This window comes from Euwallacea similis, chromosome 2 (assembly GCF_039881205.1).
Source record: "Euwallacea similis isolate ESF13 chromosome 2, ESF131.1, whole genome shotgun sequence".
NCBI classification, from domain to species: Eukaryota; Metazoa; Arthropoda; class Insecta; order Coleoptera; family Curculionidae; genus Euwallacea; species Euwallacea similis.
In genome coordinates this window covers 6,895,571-6,918,263 of record NC_089610.1, presented here as the reverse complement: position 1 = coordinate 6,918,263, position 22,693 = coordinate 6,895,571, and the positions used below count along the sequence as shown (strand labels likewise).

The 22,693-nt window shown below is 35.3% G+C and overlaps 4 protein-coding genes across 5 annotated transcripts; 1 reads left to right on the top strand and 3 right to left on the bottom strand.

The window, feature by feature from the left end:
- Positions 1-86: 86 nt before the first annotated feature.
- On the bottom strand, positions 87-1,339 carry wbl (endoplasmic reticulum protein 29-like protein wbl). Its single transcript, XM_066405446.1, has 3 exons — positions 929-1,339; positions 616-877; positions 87-561 (listed from the first exon to the last, which is right to left on the bottom strand). Exons 1-3 carry the CDS (start codon positions 1,213-1,215, stop codon positions 367-369), a joined length of 744 nt encoding a protein of 247 aa, XP_066261543.1. The 5' UTR covers positions 1,216-1,339; the 3' UTR covers positions 87-366.
- Positions 1,340-2,045: 706 nt separating this feature from the next.
- LOC136419273 (ran-specific GTPase-activating protein-like) lies at positions 2,046-3,472 on the bottom strand. Its single transcript, XM_066405488.1, has 3 exons — positions 3,298-3,472; positions 2,818-3,235; positions 2,046-2,757 (listed from the first exon to the last, which is right to left on the bottom strand). The coding sequence occupies exons 1-3, from the start codon at positions 3,310-3,312 to the stop codon at positions 2,390-2,392; spliced, it is 801 nt and encodes a 266-aa protein (XP_066261585.1). The 5' UTR covers positions 3,313-3,472; the 3' UTR covers positions 2,046-2,389.
- Positions 3,473-3,677: 205 nt separating this feature from the next.
- On the top strand, positions 3,678-16,349 carry tapas. 2 transcript variants are annotated; one of them, XM_066402692.1, is made up of 23 exons: positions 3,678-3,869; positions 9,242-9,345; positions 9,402-9,600; positions 9,656-9,830; positions 9,889-10,112; positions 10,310-10,453; positions 10,504-10,699; positions 10,755-10,915; positions 10,976-11,162; positions 11,654-11,671; positions 12,089-12,109; positions 13,738-13,905; positions 13,956-14,080; positions 14,129-14,255; positions 14,312-14,429; positions 14,479-14,597; positions 14,656-14,861; positions 14,923-15,091; positions 15,144-15,334; positions 15,386-15,492; positions 15,554-15,761; positions 15,826-15,977; positions 16,029-16,349. In XM_066402692.1, the coding sequence occupies exons 2-23, from the start codon at positions 9,252-9,254 to the stop codon at positions 16,247-16,249; spliced, it is 3,330 nt and encodes a 1,109-aa protein (XP_066258789.1). In that variant the 5' UTR covers positions 3,678-3,869; positions 9,242-9,251; the 3' UTR covers positions 16,250-16,349. The 2 variants fall into 2 exon arrangements, with proteins under 2 accessions (XP_066258789.1, XP_066258782.1); XM_066402685.1 differs by having other exon boundaries at positions 15,386-15,498.
- Positions 16,350-16,952: 603 nt separating this feature from the next.
- LOC136417888 (protein zer-1 homolog) lies at positions 16,953-21,895 on the bottom strand. The gene is made up of 10 exons (XM_066403755.1): positions 21,690-21,895; positions 20,588-21,619; positions 20,332-20,534; positions 19,686-19,860; positions 19,471-19,635; positions 19,258-19,419; positions 19,023-19,209; positions 18,887-18,968; positions 18,701-18,834; positions 16,953-18,647 (listed from the first exon to the last, which is right to left on the bottom strand). The coding sequence occupies exons 2-10, from the start codon at positions 21,617-21,619 to the stop codon at positions 18,481-18,483; spliced, it is 2,307 nt and encodes a 768-aa protein (XP_066259852.1). The 5' UTR covers positions 21,690-21,895; the 3' UTR covers positions 16,953-18,480.
- Between the last annotated feature and the right edge of the window lie 798 nt (positions 21,896-22,693).

Below are 22,693 nucleotides of genomic sequence, written 5' to 3'. Positions count from 1 at the left end.
CCATTTTCAAATGCAAAAAAACAAACAGTAATGTAACATATCACAACAAAAATAATAGGAGGAATGTATAAAGTCAAAACTATCAATTAAATAAATTACACTTATAATTTCTTTGGAACACCATTAATACTTGCTGTAAAATCTGTAACTTAATAGGTACCTTACTCCTGTGACTACCTACATAAATCGATATGGGAACATCCTGACTAACTCACAATCCATTTACTTCACATTTTGCTACTCACTAATACGAATTTTTAGATTAACAGAAACATTGCGCTCTCGCAAATACGAGAAATATACAGCAACTAAAACAAGGGTAATTATTACCACAACGAATATTATTTGCCGCATAAATGGGTGATATCAAAGCTCTGTCTTAACTGGAATAAAAGAGGTTAGAATGTTGGCTCTCAGCTGCATGTTCTCCTTTTTGTCAGCCTTAACTTTGCTCTCCTTAAGGATCTTGTTCAGGCGTTTCCTTTCAACTTCAATAAATGATTCATTTTCTAATGATTTTTTCATGAATTTGATGTAGGTGTTTGCAGTTTTTATGTCAGCCTGTAAATAAACTTATTACAAATAATGAACATGTTGAATGAGGATCAAGCATACTTCAGTCTGAAGGGTCTTGGCCTCCTTTTCAGCATTTTTTATGACAGCCTCTTTATCTCCAGCAGTAGAAAAATCAACAGCAAGTTTGTCAAATTTCTCCAAGCAGCCAGGTAAACCTAAATAGACATTACTGTATTCCCTAATGAACTTCTTGATTTCATTGACACTCCAAATGTCTTCTTTGTTCAGTGAAAAGGGTTCCTCCTCCCCCTTGACAAAAAGCCTAAGACTTGGCCAGTCTTTCTTTGTGTTTATTCCAAACCTAATTAATTTTTATACTAAAAAGGAATGGCGTAGGGTTTAGAACACCTACCTTTCAGCTAGTTTTTGGTTGTCATGGTCTCCAAAGTCCTTAATTCCAATAGTAACTATAAGGAGATCATTGGCATCTTTCAGCTCTTCAGCCACAGTCTTGAAAGCATCATGCTTCTCTCCAAAGGGGTACACAGCGTCGAATTTTACTAAAACGTTTTCAAATCTCGATATGACTTTATCGAAATTGTATTCGTCCAATATCACTGCACCCTTAACATTTGCTTCTGAACATTTGCACAAAACAGTTATTACAGTAGCCACGCATAGAAGAATTTTATTTTGCATGATGTAAGGCTTACTAAGTAACAATTTGGCACTGCGAAATGTATTTATTCGAATAAATATACTCAATCACCAACCGGCCTATTTATTGATAAATTTGTTGTTTTGGATTTTGTCCACGTCAGTTGTCAAACCCACACGGCCAATGCTCATTGGTCTGGTGAAGACCATATCTCACGTTGCCCATAGCAACAGATAATTGTTGTCAATTTAAATTGAACTTGCGGTCTCAATGTAGCGACCAAATAAAGGAAAGTGTTGCATTTTTTCCCTAAAAATATCGATTGTTATGACAACATAAACTTAGGTTTTCTTATTCTGGAGATTGCAGTTAGCCAAAAGTATAGTTTTAGCTGTCAATTTTATATAGGTAATTGGTAGCTTTAAATATAGCAATGTTGCTCATTTATTAGAATTTTTCAATACTTTAAATCTTTTTTAATTAAAAAAACTCAGAGGAGCTTTAATTTCCTCAATCGCGAAAAGCTATATTGAAGGGTCTCTATGAAATAAAAGAGAATTTGCCAACAAAAATGTATTTGATAATTCTGTAATGTTGATGCTATCAGGTATATTTAGAATAAATTGAAATAATATTAGTAATAGTGCAAAGAAAGGACTTCTTCAAGTAAGTATTCAAAATTCTATTTTTAATTTAAATTTTAATAAATTGAAAGTGCTACAGGTACATTGAGTAGATGCACTGATCTTTAAAAAACGTTATAAATTCGGGATTAACTTCCCCGTTCCTTAATCTCAGCAACTCATTCTTATTGCAATAAAAGCAGGTAATCACTCGAAAATAGGCAGGCCACCCAAAAAAGACCACTTGATGAATTCAATTTTTTAATGTAAAATACATATAAACTGATACAAAAATATTCTTTCAACATAGCAATAAGAAGTTTCAAATTGTTTCTGTCCACCTCACAATTAATATAAAAATTTCTCTACTAACTCAGTCATACTTTAAAGGTTGTGGCACTAATTAACTTAACACAAGTACCTCCAAACTTAATTTGTTGACAAAAATTGAATGATAAATTTGATTAATAAACTGAATTTAAAGTTAAACTTTTGTCAAGTTCTTGTAATATCTGTATTGAGCTGCAGCTCTCTAGGTAAGTAGAGAAACATTAAAATTATTCAATATTAAAAGATTCATAAGAAATAAAAGCTACTTTTCAACTTTTCCCTCAGTAGCTTTTTCCTTCTCTTTAGTTTCATTCTTCAGCTCAGACAGCTTCTCTGACAATTCATTCGCATCATTTTCTTTATCCTCTTGCTGCTCTACCTCCTGTAAATTGCTCTCAATTTCTTTATTGATATCTGCATCATAATCTTCTTCTGTTGCTTTAGTTACATTCAGCTCAGACAGTTTCTCTGACAATTCATTTGCTTCTTTTTCTTCATCCTCCTCTAACTCCTTCAAATTTTTCTCAATTTCATTCCTGATTTCTGCATCAACTTTTCCATTATAGAGATCACAATCAGTGAGCAAATTCTTCCTGGCCTCATCAAATTTAGACTTAAAAAGCTTTGCATCTGAAGCAAACACAAAAAATTTGCAACAATACCATACCAAATAATAAAATTACTACTCACTTTCCTCAGTAGCAAATCTAAATGCAAAACACTCAGACTTGCTCTTCTCATCTGCAAAGTCGCACACGGTATAAAGATAAGCCCTTTCACTGACGTGACTAGCTTTAGGCTCCACCCAAGGGGTGATATAGTGATTGGCACAGACTTTTAAGGTTTTATCACGACGCATTACAAGTCTGTAACTGTTCTTCTCCATGTGGCGTAGTATTTTCATCTCTCCAGTGCCCCGTTCCTTCCATTCTGGCGGATCGGTCTTGCTAAACCTAAACAGTTTGGCTCTCAGTTTCAAGAAAACCTCTTCCTGTTCTTCATTGGTTGAGACTTGGACTTCAGGCAAGATGGGGGAGAAATGTATGTCATGCTCAGTGTCTGATGACTCCGAGTCTCTTCTAACTGTTTCAGGAGTCTCTGGTATTTTCTGGATGAAAGGTCTTTGTAAAAGAAAGATGTGTGATTTTAAGTTGTGGAATTTAACCTCACCACTTGCTCGCTCATCTTAGTTGGAGAATTGTGGAATTCAAAGATTACTGCTCATGCGGGTGAGAAGAATTGATTGTAACAACACTATACGACAGGAATTTCTGGAAAATCGTTAAAGTTTAAACTCAAATGGAAAATTGGATAGCAAGTCGGCGTTTTGCCATGACATGTCATATGGCGGGTAAAAAAAATTTTAATGTCAAAGTCAAATCTCGTTTCGTGGCAACTAATGAATTTGCGTTCTGTCCTAATAGTCTCCTATAATGTGTTAGAAGGGAACAGATATATGCTCGATAATTTTCGGCTCACATCATGTTAATATCTGAATGTGAAGTTTGACGTTTAGTTTTTTTTTGATAATTTTTTTCATTGGGAATTGAATCTTGGGCTTTGACTTGCTTTTGCAATTGCATTTTGTATTTCGATTTTCGACCTGTTCTACTTCTTGTTGCTGTGTGCTGAATAGAGATTCGAGTTAACGCGGGCGTTGTTATTTGAAAGTTTTAAACTCATTTAATCCATTAACGTGACAAGTTGAATGTGTTTCTAGTGGGGCGAACACATACTTTTGGGTAAGAGTTACCATTTATCATTTACCAATTTTTAACTTTTAGAATGTTTAATTTCTATTCCTGCGAGATTGTAGAGTGTCTGCAATGCAGTAGAATTTTGATGATTTGTCAGGTCCACTAAAACTTACACGAGTAGTTTTTATTATAATGGTCCCATTCAGTCTAATTCGTACAGACGTCAGTTATAAGAGTTTAGTGGTTGTGTCATGTAGTTATATGTGAATAATATTTGCGAGAATAACTCAATAAAGATGTCTAAAGAACTTTTACATGGATTAGGTTCAAGTATCAAAAACAGTGAGTGTATTGGGTAGTGGCTGCTAATCCTCCTTGCTAGGTATGAACGCGTAACAAAACTAATACTTTAAGCACTTCCTGATAGATATCTTCACATTACAATTGTGAATATTGGGCTATTTCTATGTGTCTGTGAACCTATCGTTCAATATTTTAATTTTCTTCAATTTAAGTAAGGTTATATGTTTGTGCTTCACTCAGTAACAAGTATTTATTAAGCTTTTTTAAAAAGATCCTCCCTAGATAGCTGGTAGTTAAAGTCCTCCCCAGATTACTAATCTTTAACACATATTGAGGATTTCAAGAATCTATTAAAATACAATTGCTCAATTTAGAGGCAAATTGCCAAAAAATCTGCAAGTGAAGAGATACTCCACAACAGCTAGTTATATGATAAATCTTATCTATATGTTCATCTCAGATGGTCACAGAGTCGGTGTGATAATTCCCTGAAATGAATGATCGTGTAAACTAAGATAAGGCTGAGATAAGCTTGTCATTGATAAAATCAGTTAAAAGTTCATTTGAAGTGAGAATGAGGCTTGTATGTGCATAAAGTAATGGGAAAATTACAATTTCTTTAAGACTTAAACTTTTTAGCGCTTCACCTACATTTTCACCTTTGGCGACCGTGTAACTTAATATTTTTTTCTGTAATATAGTTTAGTTAATCTCAAGGCATTCTGATCTAGAGGCTGTATTAATGGTGCAATATTTAGTGTATAAACATAACAAATATAGTGGCATCTTCGATTTTCAAGTTTTCTGTCGAAGGATGAGCGGGAACATTGTTTAAAAGGAGCAGTGCAACGTTACTCAAGTTTCTGAATTTTTAAGAATTGTTTCACCGAAAAAAATCTCTTCTAACTAGATTGGCGTTTATGTAAATTTTTAGTTTGATTCACCCCGAAACAAACCATTTAACAAATCACTCCTTAAAAACTTGCTGAGTCATTCATGCATTTTTGTAAATAAACAGATTAGGGAATCCTCTGTTTGGACTGTTCAAGGTCGGGAGCAATTCTTTCAGAATTTAGGGCATAAATTTTCTCTGGCAAAGGTTTCCAATATAACTCGGTTTCATCGGTGTTAAGTATTTGCTGTTTGGATAGACCTAATCTTTCAACTAATTGAGACAGTTCCACTTTGAAAGGGCCAACAATCTACTCTGTTGAAGTTCATTTTTCACCCGATATTTTTGAAAATCTTAAATTATATCGAGACTTGAACTTACGAAGCCGTCCATACTGGCCTTGAACGTTTTGTTACCAAACTTTAATCTTTTATGTAGCTCAAGAGCTTTGTGCTTCAACATTTCACCAATTAAAGGTAAACGTAATTTCCTCTGTTTAAAAACCCATTGTGCCAACGCTTTTTTCATTTTTGGACATTCCCCCATTTTTAAAGAGCGTTTAGTTATTTTATTGGATGGAATGCTTTGGTTGATTTGTCGCCTTCATAATTTTTTCCTCTTTATCGTTAATCGAATAAATCGTTGATTTTGCAATTGCATGCTTTTTAGACGAAACTGTAATGTTCATACCTTTTTTGTGATCTTCTATAACTTTCGATTTTTTATAAAGGGTTAAGAATTTTTTGTTTTTTGTTATTTTAAATGCACCCTAAATGGTCATACTCCAAATAAATTAATTTTGCCACTTGCTACACATATACAGGGTGATTCACAACTTATCTGTAAAATTTTAGAGGTAGTCATGAAAAACTAAGTCGATTTTGTAAGAACATTTTTTGGAAAATCCTTATAATTTCTGCGGAAAAAATTGTTAAAGTTTAACTATTATATAATTGGACGACTGTAATGTTTACGTTTTTCTGCAGAATCCCTTTTAGGTTCATTAACCTTACGTATAATTTATAGTTGGGTCTCCCACGTGTCAATGGTTGGGTCTGAAAACATGGGTGATCCGACTTAAGGGAAACAATTTATGATGCCAAAATTGCTTACACATGTGAGCTCGCTTCTTTTATTTCGGGTGAGACAAAGGTACCCTTAAGTCGGATCACCCATGTCTTCAGCTCCTAAATATTGACATGTGGCAGTCCCAACTATAAATTATACGTGAAATGAGAATGAGAGGTAATCGTGAATGAGAGGGTATTCAACAAAATTCCATGGCGTACGTTAACCTAAAACATTACAGTCGTCTTGTTATACAATGGTTAAACTTTAACAATTTTTTCCGAAAAAATTTTTTTAGAAAATTGCCTTAGTTTTTCATGACACACCTACCCATAAAATTTTATAGATAAATTGTGGACCACCCTGTATATGTCGGAGATTTATTGGCCCTTACGTTTTGTAAATGTAACATTAGAAGAGGTAATAAGATGAGGGACAGGCTGACAGAGCCATCTTCAGATAAGGCATTGTTAAACAAGGTCACTAATACCTATAACGCTCCTAAGTGGCCATGTGTGCGAATTATTGGAGTATCATTAAACAGGGACTGGTAGGTACTTTTCTCACGGTTCTGAAGGACTCACCAGAACTGGAAAAGTTAAGACATCGGGGACAAAGAACAGGCAGTTAATAGATGATGGGCAGAGGTCGGTCGTGGGGTAATGAATTAGTTAGTTTGCCTTTCCATTCTTTTACTATTAATAAACGCCTTTGATTAAACATGGAAAACGTGCCTAATATTAACCCGACATATATATTAGTAGATGGATTGAAAATGAGACACTTTATTCCGCAGACAGCATTTTTTATTTTCACTTTTCAACAAAAACCGAGAAAAACTCATCTGGAGCCAAGAGGCCCGAACAAAATCATCCTTCTTACTGCCCTTCCCTCTTTTCCCTAGAACCACACTCAGGCCCTTGTTTATGTTAACATCATTAATATCGGATTACACTGGGCCGTTGACCCAGTGTATTAAATCAGAAAAAAAAGAAATAGGATCGACTTATATTTCTATTGGTAAAATATTTAATTACTCTAACATATATATATATATATATATATATACATACAGTGTGGCCCATACAAAACAGTCCCGTAAGGTTTACGGCTTTGTATGTGAAAATAAAAAAAAAATCCTTGGATTCGCATACTTTTGTTTTCAGGGGAACATATTTCCATATTAATTCCATCACTGTAATTTCAACCTCTTAGCGGGGGGCGCATTCACCCTTATTTTTTCAAATGAGAAGGGGTATGTTGTAATACATCTTATGAAAGGGCATTAAATTTTCTTTCAAATGGCGCTTCGTTTTTTACATTTGAGCTACGCGTCGCCGAGAAATGAAATTTTAAACATTTTACTGGACATCTTATTTACAAATAGGTTTGTGAGCAAAAATTGTTTGTAAACTAATAAATATTAGTCGACTGTCTGAAAACAGTTGAACTTTTTGGGAATTCCGAATTTCTGCAATAAATTAGGCCAAAAGGAAATAAACCCTGGTGACCAATAAACCCGCGGAATCATCAAAAGGTTCATATCTAACATTTGTCGACAATACAGTTTACTGCTAGTAAATAAAATCATCTGGAATTTCCCAAGAAGTTTTAGAATTATACAACGCCGGCCGCAGATGGGCCATAACTAAATTTTCAACATCTGGTGTTTGCAAGAACTAGAAATTGATGACCTGACGGTGAAGACGGGGCTCCTCCCTATTATGCAATACCTGTATGGCAGTTTCTGGATGAAACATTTCTTGATAGATGAATTGGGAGGAGGGATGCTAACGAATGGCCCGCGAAATCACCCAATTTATCTCCCCTTGATTTCTTTTTGTGGGAACATCTGGAATCGAAAACTTATCGCGCCCAGTCTGAATTCTTAGAAGATTTATGGAACCACATCATTAATGAATGCCAACAAATTACATCAGATATTCTTCAAAATGTCCAGATACACTTTGAAGAGTTGCTATACTATTGTATGGAGGTAAACGGTGGACATTTTCAACACTTAATAAGATAATTGGTAAATACGAATAAAAAAAATGAAATTAATATTTCTCGGCGACGCGTAGCTCAAATGTAAAAAACGAAGCGCCATTTGAAAGAAAATTCAATCAGTCTCTCTCTGGCTTCCGTTTACGATCATTTTCATATATGGTAGAATGTTCCCTTACTAGGAAATTGATTAGAAGCAATCCTACCAGAGCTTCCGATATAGTTGACGATGCCATTGGATAAGCGTTCGTAATAACTAGTGCTAGTCTGCTGTTCACTTTTTTCAACATTTTTTTGTAGCGTTAGAATCTTATCGCCTCCGCCCATATTGGGGCCCCGTAGAGCAATAACACCATTTTTTACTGCCTATAATGAAAAGTGACCTCACTCTTCACTTCTCATTTTTTCACTCAATCACTTATGTTGTTAATTGGGGAAAAGCGGATCAATGGGTAGGTGAAGGAACCAATGAAAGAAGAAGTTGTGTGTTTTACTGGAAAAAAGCATACATTTGTTGTCTTAGTTTTCTTCTTAGCCTCGTCTTCAACTCTGTGTTAAATGTCCCTACGGCAGTAAATTTACTACTTTCCCGCATTGTAAAACAAACAACTGGTCATCTAGAACTGAAATCAATGAAGTGTAACAATAATTGCCATCTTTCGGGCCACATAGATAAATTCCCAGAATGGCAAAAACGTGGAGTCTTTATAAAGGGCACTTGCTAGGGCCTGAGCACTTGAAAATTCTAAAGCTGCGTTTGTTAGTAGGAAATGGTTTGGTGTTAAAGTAATAATGTTCTTTTTAAAATCATTCTGTTCCCAGGTTAGTCTGGGAAGTGTCTTTATTGTGTTACTAGTGAGTGATTTCGGATACAATAATTAAGATTTCTTCTTGAAAGGTATGCGCGCAGATAGACCTTGTAATGATGTGAAAGTTTTAATGATAAATCGATTAATCTGCTTTAGTGTCACGCTGCAGTGATTCGAATCTGTTTATCTCATTGTTTGAGACTTAATGTACATTATTGGTAAATTAGTATTTATGCTTCTAGTACCTACTACCTTCACCTTAAAACTCGGAGTAACTTAAATTAATATTGTAAAAAATACATTAAGTGCGTTTTAAGTGATTTATTTTTCTAATATAGGGCTCCCACAATGGAGACCTACAAGGAGTTCGAAAAGGTGATAAGCTTCATACGAAGCTGCATCATTTCCACTAAGGACAAATTGACCCTGACCCAATTAAATCGTGAGTTACTACTTATTTTAGTGGCTGAAATCAGGGATTAATTGTCTTAATTATAGGTGATTACAAAACACTCATAGGAGAACGGATCCCGTTCCGCAAATTCGGTTTCAACAAATTGGAAGATTTCATTGAATCGAGCAGAGATCTGGCCCTAGTCCGTAGCGGAGAAGAGTGGATCGTCATTGCCAAAAGCTCGGAGAAGTCGATCCATATTTCAGAAATGGTTTCCGTACAGAAACATGGAAAACGAAAACCGTAAGACTGAAACCATCGCCTTTAATTCCCGATTTAAGGTCCATAGCAATTTTAGGAATTTCAAGCCATTTTCCAGAACTACTCTTCCGCCTAGAATGCAACAGACATCTCAATGGCGACCGAAGGCCAACTATGGAGGTTCTAACAACAACTACAATCATTCAAAAAAACCGCAACAACCTGGGAAGCATTCACAGTTTGTTAAATATACCTCCGCCATGCATTCAAAGGTTCGATTAGCGTAGTTAATTTGTTCTTAAAGATTTTTGAATTCTTCTTTTCATATAGGCCGCTGTTTTGCAACATTCAAATTATTCTAGCAATGAGAAAGGGAATAATGATAGGCGCCCCCCAACTGCTTTCCTCACGGCGTCAGCTCCAGCTCCAAAAACTATGGATATGAATCATAGATTGAATACTAATAGAGCTAAGGAACAGACAAACAATATTGTAAGGGAAAATATTACTGATAATAACTTTACTTATCGGGTTACCCACAATAGTAACACACAGTAAGTCAGATTATTGTAACATTCAGAGTTACTATATCAATGTCCTAGCAATTTTCTGGAAGATAATTCCCATGTAAACCACAAGAATGACCAATATTTTCTCGTTGTATCAACGTTTTCATGGTTGTTATCTTCTTGGTAAAGCTGCTAGGACTTTGATCTCTGGCCCTAAGAATCTCTTACTATTTTTTGTACAGCTTTTCCAATAACAATATCCCAACTTCGAGGCCTGAAGCGATATCGAAGGCAGAACCTAATAGAGTTAGTGATAGCTCTACTAATCCATTAATGTCTACAAGAAAGAGATTGAGCAAGAAAATGTCTCAGTTAACCCTTGAAAGGTGTGCAATGTTGAGTAATATTAAACAATGAAAATAAGGCTTGTTTTTAGGGATAGTGGCAATAGCAGTCCTACAAACGAGAACTCTCCGCCTTCTCCTAATAAATGTCCCGATTTCGTTAAAACTGGAAGTCCGATAACGGATTTGGCAAGGTTTGTAGAACTTCACAAGCTCGGTGAATTAGAAGAGAATGTTACCAGTGTAAAGAATACCAAACAAAGCACTTTTTATTCATGTAAAATTAAGGTACTGATTGGCATATTTTGAGGAATATTTGGATTTTAGAACGAGAGAATTATAGGTCGGCTCACATGGGTCTTGGTCAAGTTATCCTAACGAATACTACACTGCCCAAGAAGCAAAGCTGTTTTGTTACAAAAAGGCTTTGGATGAATTAATCTCAAGGTTCCAAGATAAGCAGAGATCTTTGCTAATTTCAAGTCAGGAAGACATTTTAGAAAGGTGCAATTTTTGGATTTCTGGGACGGAGAAAAGTTAGTAAAGCTTAAAATTTTCCAACAGAGTTCCACCTCTTCTAGAAAAACACGTCATGGGGCTGTTCGCCAACCAATTAGCCATGAATTACGTGGAGAAATTTAACGAGATGCTACCAGATGACTGGACTACAATCATTGACACCAGTCCATGCGTTCGAATAGAGAAAGTCTCTGGGAACAACTACGTATTGCATCACTGTCGACCCGGTGAAGTGAGTTTTTATCGATGAATTCAATTTTCGTGAAAAATTATGGAATTATTCTAAGCAGCATGATTTTGCTTAATGCTTTTGTGGGTTTTGAGAGTTTCAGAAGAGCGTTCAGGAAGTTCAAAAAATGCATGTTCCTTCTTCAAATTTGTTCTTTTTGCACGATACATTTGTCGAAAATTAATGTCCTCTTGAAATGAATTAGAAAGATTAAAATTTGAAGAAAGTAAATGAATTTTCAGGACTTATTGGAATTTTTTTTCACCTTGATTGACTGATTAGCTGAAGTTAGTTGTCTCAAACTAATATCGGTCAAGTGTCATAGCTTTCATTCTAGTGAACTAGAGACCAGCAAGGGATCAAATTGTTAACATCTGAAATGTACATTAAAAACACACTGTATATGTGATCCATATAGTAATTATTCATTGCATCATAATTTATCTGTAATATCAAATTATTTCATTTTCATAACTAGATTGTTTTATTAATAGCCTAAAAGGATTGTTGAGGTAAGTTATTAGGATTCAAAAGTCTCAAAACTAGTTTCAAGTATCTTAAGATTTATCAAATAATTTTTATATGCTTTTTTTAATTATTAAATATCACCTTAAGTTTTTTAGATTAGTTTTGTTTCTATATTTTAGCAAAATTGGTTAGTAAAACTAATGAAAAAGTACAAAAAAATAAGGATGTTTCGTTCTGTCTTCGACGTTGCCAGTGATTCATTGTAGAGCATGTCAAATTGATATGACTATAATTCGGTATAATTTCCCAAGGCACATGCGCGTCGTGACATTAGTCCGGTTGTTTTATTTTCTTATATTTTCTTTCCATTATTTGGATTTCATGTGGTATTTCTAGTCCCTTAATAATTCTTGTTATTCGTGTTATTCGGCTCAAAATTGATCGGTACGCTTTTTCTTTAGCTGCAAAATTGGCTAAATGAGGTAAGATTTTACTCGATTGCTTCTACTTTATATTCACACAAAGAAAACATACATATATCAACTAACGTATATATAAAAGTAACCAGTTGTGGTAAAAGCGTCAGTCGGTAGCAGGCTACTTCAATTTGTACAAATACATCGATAAGTTCCAGATAAGACAGCTGACAAGCGTAACATAACACGTATTATAACGAATTTCATGAAAAGGGTATATCCCATTTCCCTCGAAAATGTCTATTCCAGAAAGCAAAAACCATTTTTGTTTTCTATCCTCTGTATACACATCATTGGAAAACATTCTATGAGACGTTACTACCAGTTCTTCATTTGTGGTATCTCTATAAACAAATTTACTCAATTTTCTTCGAATATCTGTTTGATTTTTTATCCGCTCTATAGTCTATGTACCGTCAAGATAGACACGATTAAAACAATAATAAACGCGTCATCCACTAAGTGGCCGGTCGTTAATTAGCCTACACCTGCAGGTGACGAATCGTTTTACAGGGTTGCAATCAGTTTCATTTTCGTTGCTTTCATATGCACCTACATATATGTTATTAATAATTGTTATTTAATGTTGTTTGTAGTTTGTTGATGTCGTGGTGTATTTCAACTTTTCATTTATTAAGTTATTCTAGCAATAAGCTCACATATCATCCTTTATCACATTTGAAGAAAGCCAAAGTGCGACCCTGTGCAATAGTTTTGTTGCAACTGTGCGCGTGCGTTTATTTTGATCGTGTCTGTCTTGGAAATAAATAGACTACACAGGGTGTAACATATTATCATGTAGATATTTCAGGGGGCGACAGTGCTCTGTAAAATAATTTTTAAAAAAATGCTAATAGGCTCAAGGTCAAAAACGCACTATTTTTGATATATATGGTGGTAAAGTTTCACATTTTTTCGCATATTTTGCGTTTTTCCCATTTATATCTTGATTTAAATTTTTGAAATTTCAGACACCTATTTTCTTTAAGATCCTCTACATGTTAAAATCGGTAGTTATATATAGGCTGTTGTGTTTTTTGGTCGTGTACTATTATATAGTTTATATCTTTTTGGAACAACCTGTATAAATTCTGATACCAAATTAAAATTTCATCTTTTATTTTTTAGCTTTTTGGTCTCTTGCAATATTTTCGCATCTTTCACCGTTTCCGTAGAATTTACAAAAATACCTATTAACACAATTAAAAATAAGTAAGTAAATAAGTAATGAAAATAAGGAAACGTATAATCATCCAGCTCAGTTATCAATTATTTGAAGCAATTCGTAATATTTAATCAAGTTTCTTAAAATAAAAATAAATCTAAACCAAAACAAAATTATAAAAATTGTTGAAAATGTCCTCTAAAAAAATGTGAAACTTTGCCACTCTGCATATCGAAAATGGTCCATTTTTAACCATGGCTCTATTAGTATTTAAAAAAAATTAGCAAAGGACTATTGTTTTCTGAAATATCTCCATAATAATATGTTATATCCTGTATAAGTTTGTAATAACTGTTATTTAATATACGAAGCGCATTGGTTTACAGTAATAACCCTACGCATCGTGCACGCATCTAACGCTTGTAGTTTGGGCTTTGATTTAACCAGATCAATTTTGCTAAAATTTAAGGTATTACAGAAGAGACCCAGGACTGGTTTCTCAATGCCTTCCCCGACGGATGTCTCTGTTAAGCCTGGGACCATACACTTTGGCGAAGACGGCAAACTTTTTGTTCAGGTCACCTGTGCAATCTCCGCCAATCAGATTTGGTGTGAGCAAATTGGAACGAAAGAACGAGTGAGTGACTATTATCTGCTTATGTTGTACGATATTCAATCTATTCCCAGGAAATGTACGATGAAATGCTGGGAAGAATGCAGGTCTACTACCAGCAACATCAGACTCAGGTAGTTGCTGACTTAATTTTGCCTGATAATTATTATGTTGCCAAATACGAGGATTCGTATTATAGGTATTTATTTATTTATTTTTTAACTTAAATTTGAAGTCAACTTTATAGAGTGCGAGTATTGAAAATCACAGACAACCAAATCGACTGTTTTTTTATCGATTTCGGAGACGAGATGGCAGTGAAGGAGACTGATATGTTTAAGCTTAAAAGGGAGTTTGCAACTTCGGAGGCGCAAGTACAAAATCAACGTCACCCCTAAGAATTTCATGTAATATTCCATTCTTTTTCAAGGCTTTTATGTGCAGATTGTTTGGTCTTGAAGACCTGTACGACATTGCTGTAAACTCTCAGTGTTTGGTTAGCCTGTGCGAAAAATCAGTGATTATTGAGTTGGCAGAGGATATTAGTGGTAAATGCAGAAAAAATTAAATAAAATCGTGGAAAAACGGATTTTTTAGGCAACGATATTTCGCTTGCTTTACCAGTATATATGTACGATGCAGAGAGTGGAAATTCTATTAATGAGGAACTTATCTCTAAGCTGACCATAGAGATAGCGACTCCAATACTGGATGACGTGATTATTGTCACTTTATAGTGTTATTTGATGGAAAATAATTTATTTTGTCTTGTAGGGCATTAATGAGGTATACGTAAGTCACGTGGAACCGACAGGAAACATTTCAGTCTACATGAAAACGAGGGGTTATGACAATTTGCAAATACTTAGACGGCAGTTGGAGGAAGAGATAACGGCCAAGGCTCCAGATGCTTTAAAAGTTAAAGTTACTAAGAAAAATAGTGAAGGAAAAATGTATTTTATGAAGGACAAGATCAACGAGTAAGTTGTAATGGATTGTTTTTTATTTGTAGCCATTATGATTACGTCTTATGGGTTTTAGAATTTGGCTGAGAGCGTCATTAATCGACTGGTCGCCTGACGGAAGGATGGCTCAAGTACTTTTTGTAGATGAAGGCCATACCGACGTCATTACAGTGGAGAACGAGGTGCTTTATCCCCTTGAAACACTACACGACGTCCTTAATAAATATCCACATCAAGCTATTACGGTAAAGACCAGTTTCGTGTATGGTGCATTTTTATTTAAATTAAAATTTACAGGTAAAAATGGCCCTGAACTCCGTTCCAACAAATCTTGTAGATCTGACGAAAAAACTCCTTTTAAGAGAGGAGCCAGTAATCTTGAAACTGGTTGGAAGCTTTGAAGGCATTCCTCTTGGCAAGCTTTTCAAGAGAAACGCTGAAGGTCTTTTCTGTATTAACGAGTCTCTGGACATGCAGTCCGAGTTAAAGTAAGCAGGGAAATTTGCAAACTTACATTTTGATAGAAACTTTTATTGAAGTTCGAAAGAGGAGAGTCTGAAAAACAAGCTAAGAGTTGCCCCAAGCAATAGTTCCATGAATGTGCCATCCAGTGGTTCTTTAAAATGCCCACCTCTGCCGAAAATCGGTAGTGGTAAGGCTGAGTTTTTTCCTTGCAACCTCTCATCTTTAAAGCTTTTCTGTTTTAGGAGATGAGTTTTTCGAAGTTCACGTATCTGTGGCGGTAAATCCGTTCAATTTCTTCGTACAGCCCTTGGAATCATTTTCCAAGCTTAACGAAATGATGACTAAGTTACAAAGCTTATACAAAGACGTAGAATATGGGGATCTGAAAGTAGACGATATTCTACCGGGAGACGTATATGCTTCTAAGTATACTGATGGATGTTGGTACAGGTAAATATAATCATGTTTTTGCAATTTATATAAAATGGAATTATTTATGTGTTTATTATTGCAGAACCAGCGTCATTAAAGTAATCAATTCAGGCTCTGTATCAGTGTTTTATTGTGATTTCGGATTCTATCAAACATTGTCTGTGCGTCAACTAGTCACATTGGACAAGGAGTTCTTGCAACTCCCGTATCAAGCCCTGAAAGCTAAACTAGCAGGTATATTTCTCAAAATCACCTAAATATTTCCCTGTATTACTATTTTTGCAGACATAAAGCCCAAACAGTCCAAATGGACAATGGATGATTGCGAAGAGTTTAAAAAGCTCACTGAAAAGAAAATGTTTTTCGCGAAATTGACAAGCATTGACAAAGATTATCTATATGAATCAGACATACTATTAAAACTTATTTTAATAGATACTAGTACTGATAATGACGTGATTGTAGGACAGGAGCTCGTCAAAAAGGGCATTGCTGTTGCTGAATGATGATTTCTATTGATCGTCTTTTAAGGTATTAGCTTTATTACGGAGAGATTTCACGTATCTTGAGGAGGATTTTAAGAATGTTAAGAAACTCTCCTAAGTATATGGGCTATATCTTCCTAATGAATAAGTTTATATTATTAATCATACTGATTATGTTATATTTACGTATTTTTCATATTAAATATTTTATTCTGAGGAATAAATTAACTAAAATTAATAAGAAATTACGTTATTTAGTAGACGTATTGTAACTTATAATCCGTTTTTTGTTAATCGGAGAGAAATTTATGTGTTTTGATCACAGCCGACTCGAAGACGAGTAGTAAATTTGTTGCTGTAGGAATGCATGTAGATGCTTATTAAAAGTATTGTTCATTAGGTTTTTACCATTTGCCAAAGGGAGAGAATTTGTTTTTGATACTGTTTGTTTATTTGTCGTTCTAAATAAAGATAAAAATATTATTGGTAAAAATTGATGATTTTTAGGTACAAATGTACCATATGAGGAACAGAATTAGTAGAGAACCTTAAACTTCCCCCCAGAGAGCCCAAAATAATTATAAAGTAATCTGGCAATATTCTGTATCGATTATTCCCCCAGTGTAAAGATTTTTTATAATTCTGCTACCAAAAATTGACCACCCACTGTATTGGGAAATATCCAAGGTGTTTCTGAACCGGGACAGGAATGAAAAAATCAAACTTATTAACTTACAATATTTATTTATATAAATAAAAATAACATAGTGATAAAGCGATAAATTTAAAAACAAAATCACAAATAAAATACTTCTCAAATACCGCGGGATTTCATATATTACAAGTTGATTGGATTCTTCAATCTAATACATATTTACAGTTTATTTAATTTTAGGTATATTAACAGCTCTATTGCCTGTTGGAGGGGGCTTGAAAACTAAATTAGATAATTATAAAAGTATTAATTTAAGCTGCTTTCCATTATATAAAACTACAACCGAATTAAATTTGAAACAACGACCATTAAAAAAACCTCAAGTAGACCTTGAAATATCAAAGACGTGTCTTGGATAAATTCATCAGTTGGTTTCTATTTCGTCAGATGTTTGATGGTAAATAGCAATTGCCTTAACCAATACTCTACGTTATCATCTACTGCTAGTTTTTTTAATGATTACCTGTTATTATACCTACGAGCTTTTTGTGATGGCCACATATTATTTCCTAAAGGAGACATTTACGTCCCGAGCGACAATCTAGAGGCTCATATCTCTTGAAGAAATAATGGCCATAAAAAACGAGCAAAATACTACGCTTTGTCCATTATCAACGATAAGGTTCAGTAAAACGGATAATTTGAGGAAAGAACGGATCCTTAACTGTGGACGAAGTATAGTATTGTACTTGCATATAATGAACATCATTCCCCTAGGGTCATTGTGCCACTCGCTGATTCTCTCGCGACGCAAATTTCTATATAATAATATATTTTATGGTTTCATGATTAAAACTAATTAGAAAAGCCCATTTTAAGGTGGGTTGTTCACATACTTATAGGTTTTTTTTGTTCATTCTAACCCTATAGCCCAACGAGTTACAGAGTTACAGCTACAGAGTGAAAAATATTGTTTTTTTAATGTCTCTCTTAAGCCCATCTTGAAACACAGCATGCTCTCATGAAGTGTCACAAGAATAATAAATACACATGGGGAAAAGAAAAATCATGGGACGTAGCATTCAATTATACACTAAAAGTGCCCTTTGACATTATTTTGTACCTGTTTTTTTTTTGGTGATTTATTGCCCTTGAGCGAGCTACGTTTGAATTGCAATTATGTGTGTGCATCATAAAATGCACAGGTATTATTAAAGTGTTATCACTCTGTAACTCAGAAACAAAACGAAATAGTTAAAATGTCCTATTCTAACTAAAGTTGATCATGAAACATGCGAAACCCTGTATACTATTAACATTGTTGTTTTCTCTGAACACTTTTAACCCCCATCCCTTTCTGTCTTCAACATTAATCTACACTTCTAAATTGAAAGAAAAAATCACACGATGAAACTAAACACTTCTCCGCGATGTTAAAAGCTTGAAGAGCAAAATTCGTTTTCATTAGTGAGCCGATAAACGTTATCACACAGTTAACAAGTTAAATCGCGTGTTAATCTGAAGTCTCCCTCGATGAGTATTTTATTTTAGAAATTCTAAGCACTAAAGTGAACAGGTAATCCCAGAAGATGGGTGGCTACCCATCCAATTCCTGTTGCCAATCGTGGTTTTTGTATTTAACGCAATGCTCTATGACAATCGCTGCAAGATCTTTAATAGCAGCAGGCGGGTCCAGGTGCTGACTGATCTCCTTCAGCAGTTCCAAGCCTCCCTCTTTTTCAACTAAATGACAGTATTTTTCCGCTGGAAAATTCGGTTTTAAGAAAATGATAATAGAAATTGATAAAACTGCATACGATAAACTTTAGTGAGATTTGCCAATGCCCAGACAGCCCATCGTTGACATTCTGGCGTGTGAAACACTTTCACTAGGTGCAGTATTGGCTCGAATGACCTATAGTTGATGTTCCTTGGAGACTCCAAATTCCAACTATATGAAAATTCAATTTTATCCAATAATAACTCAGTAATAACTAACAAACCTATCTATGGCTTTGATCATGCGATCTAGTACGTCCTGGCGAGATGGTTCCACCACCACCCAGAAGTCTGGACCGTCAGAAGCTGCAAAAAGCATTATATTGTTGAGGAATAGAAAAATTGATGTTTTTAGCTCACCAATATGCGATATCACCCCCGCAGCATTGTAGCTGACTTCAATGCCATCGCACCTCGACTCCAACAGGTCCGAAAATACAGACAAGTACTCTGGATGCATCAGATAGTGCCGAAGCTCTTTCACTTCAGCTACATTACCCAATAGTCCCATCATATTTCTCAGCAAATCTTCTTTATCTGGAAACCTCTTTAAGGACCATTTAGTATGAAATTATCGCAATTAATATCCACACACCTTTAAACAAGACAAGAAATACTCCATGCCATTGTTTTCTAAGAATTTCCTGCAGTTCGCTGGAGTTTCATCTGTGATGTTCCACATGGTTGACCAGGCAACTTCCAAGACATCGTCACAATAGCCCCTGTCAAGTCTTTCCGAAATAAGCCAAATCATTTTCTGAAATGTTCACATGCGATTAAAGTTGTTTGCGAGATAACTGAAGCTTACGTTAATAGCCCCAAGTTCACCTAACCGGATCTTTTGCTGCCCATCTACTTGGCATGCCAATGAATTCAATAGATAAATGCCAATCCTCTGAACAAAACTCTCCGAAGAGCTCATTCCGTGAACTGAGTACAAAAGCACATCTACCAGTCTCTCATACTCAAAAAGCTGAAATGAAGGTCCTAGTACCGTACAAATAGATTTTTTAATGCACTTACAACATCAATAGGTATTTTAAACTGACATAATGTTAAGCAGCCATTTCGCATCATGGTTTCATCATTTCTATGCACACTCATGCCATTAAGAAGCGTGGAAATTATTTTCCGTTTTACATGGACTACCTCGTGAAGCTCACTACTAGTTCCTTTGACTATGTAGAATAGAGTGGCGCTGAAATGAAGTTCATTTTGTGGTTTTTAACATTTCATTTGACCCTAAATGACATTAAGAAACTAAAGAGTTTTACATAATAAATATTTTCTAACTTATCTAGATTCATTACACTGGGATATCTTTTCAGATTCATAAAGAATAAGATGAGATGCCTGTTAAAACTTGACAGTCAATAGCTGCAAGTTGTCATAAGATTGTATATGGGTCACTGACGATATATAAGGGCAGTTTCAGGTCTGCTCATGACAAATTTCAAAATGACACATAAATGCAGCAATTTTTCCTAATTTAACCAACATTGTTCCTGTTACCCTTTCAGAGGTTTCAATAGTAGACAAAGAAATGTTCCCAACCCTGAATGACTCAGAACATTCAGATGCTACCACTTCATCATCATTAACTTTGACCTTGTCAGGAGTTATTTTCACGTTTTTGTTTAAAAACTCTCAAAAGTCATTTTAAACTTACCTCCCTGATATCTGAATATGCCTCTCACTCAAGTGTCTATTCATTGCCTCTAAAACAACATTCAAAGCCTGCCCCACAAACTGGCAAGTTTCAAATCTAAACAAATGAAACAATTCATTTAACACTTTCTGCAACATCTCCGTGCGGTCCATGTAAGCTAGGGCTGATATGAGTATCTGCTCTTCGTTGGCATTGCCTGCAATCTATAGAAAAACAAATCAGATTTAAGTTTCAATCACATATTATACATTTGTACCAATTTGGCAGGCAGGTCATGCCTCAAACAAGCATCATGAAGAGTTTCATACAGCCCCAGGAAATGGAAAGGATTGCTGACTCTTGAAATCAAGCCAGGAATGTCTGAACCCCTGGCTTTGTCTGTTTCAGCCACTCCAGTTCCAGCTAAATCAGTTCCCGAAATATCTAGAGACGTTAAATGGGGCAAGTTTTCCACTAAAGTAGACAAAGTGGCGGTAGGTTTGGTAAATCTCCTGTGGTCATCACGGCTCTGAGAGATGTCTAGATGGGTCAGGTTTTTTAATTTACAAATGGCTTCAGTCATCCCTTCGATTTTGTCGACGTTGTACAAAATTAAGGTACGCAAATTGACTAAGTGTTCAGAGTATTTAAAGTCGTCCAGAGAGCCACAATTGCTTAAATCTAAATATGTTAAACAACTCATTGGACTTAAAAGTAAAGCGTAAAAGTCATCAGGCAATTCACGACAGCTCTTTAGAGAGAATCTACGTAAGTTTGGGACATTCATAATGTGGCTCTGAACCCGATCCCCCAAACTGTAAAATATTGAATGAGAAAATATATCTACACCTTCTCCGATACTCAGTGACAGCAAACTAGCACCATACTTTGAAATATGTCTAATACAATTATGAGTTAATTCTTTGCTTTGAGCCAGCTCCAGCTCAAGCAAATTATGGCTTAACAAAATCTCTAAATCATGATCTAAAATTTTGCTCTTCCTCAACTGAACTCTCTTCAACCTAGTGTTACGAGTGTCTTTAAAAATGTTAACAAAAGTAGAATCAATGCTTTCCAAACTCTGTGACCGCACAGTTAGAAGTTTTTCACACATTTCCACTGGCAAGGAAATACCCTCCTTTAGCTTTAAGTAGGCTGAGTAGCCTGTATACTCGCATATTGTTATGAGGTATTTGTTAATGTAATTGAAGCACAGGTCAAGGAGTTTCTGCGGCGCAGACGAATTGCAAAAGCAACAGGCCTCTGCGAGGATAATGGAAGAGTGACGGCATCTACTACTTTGCAGCATCTGAAAGCAGTTTTGGATGGTAAAAGTTGCAAGGATTTTGACTATAAAAACTGGGCCTCAAAACAAGTACCTTTTGTAATGTTACTGTAAATGGTGCATGGTTTAAATGAGAATTAACACATGGAGGGATTCATTGAACGCGAGTACTACTAAGAAATCTTGGCAAAACGTTACCGTTACTTTATCCAAACTTATTTAGAAAATGATGTTATTTTCTCCTTATTTTTGGAAGAAAATTAATAACAATGACAGCTGGATAACAGTAGTCAGCTGATTAGGTAGGAATTGGAACTCGGAAACGTACCGTTCTATTTACTCTTTGATGCACTGTATGGGTGCAGCTCCTTGTCATTCATCCGTGTCATAACGGCGTTTGCAGTTTATTTTTCCTCGTGATAATCAGATGATTGCGATTTGACAAAGGATGTTCCTTACTGTTGTGGTGAATTATACACTCGAGAGTAGTTCACACCGAGAACCTGCACCGACAAGTGACACTCACAGGAGTGACAGTTGACGAGTAGCAGGGACGGAAATAGCGAAAGGGTTGGTTAGCTATATAAACCCAAAAAGACTCTTAAAATCTCTCTTATATACTCTTACACACTTAGTCTCTCATACCCTTAAGCTCTTATACTCTTACTCTCAGCTCTCTCGAGGTAACATACCACGATTATCACCCTCGGTATAGTACATACAGACTGTGATAATAAACGTAGCAATAGTTTTGTGTAAATAAAGATAGTCGAGCAGTATCAGCGCGTATTTTGTATCTATGACTAGTATCTTTGCCGGGTTAGAGTACTGGTCCCTTCAGCGTGTTCAACTTGTAACGGAAGAATAGATCACCTCGTTAGCACCAACAACACGCCGCGTTACTCCGAGTCCCATCGGTAAACGCAAACACCTATAAACCCGACAAATGTATCATGTATCAGATCCTTTGGAATTGTCATTTGAAAAGACAATCTTTATCCTTGTAATGCTCGTAGTCAAATAAATATGGAAAAAAGGACAAAACGATGCTGGAGACTGACACGTCTCTTTTTTACATTTGACTCGATTTGACAATTG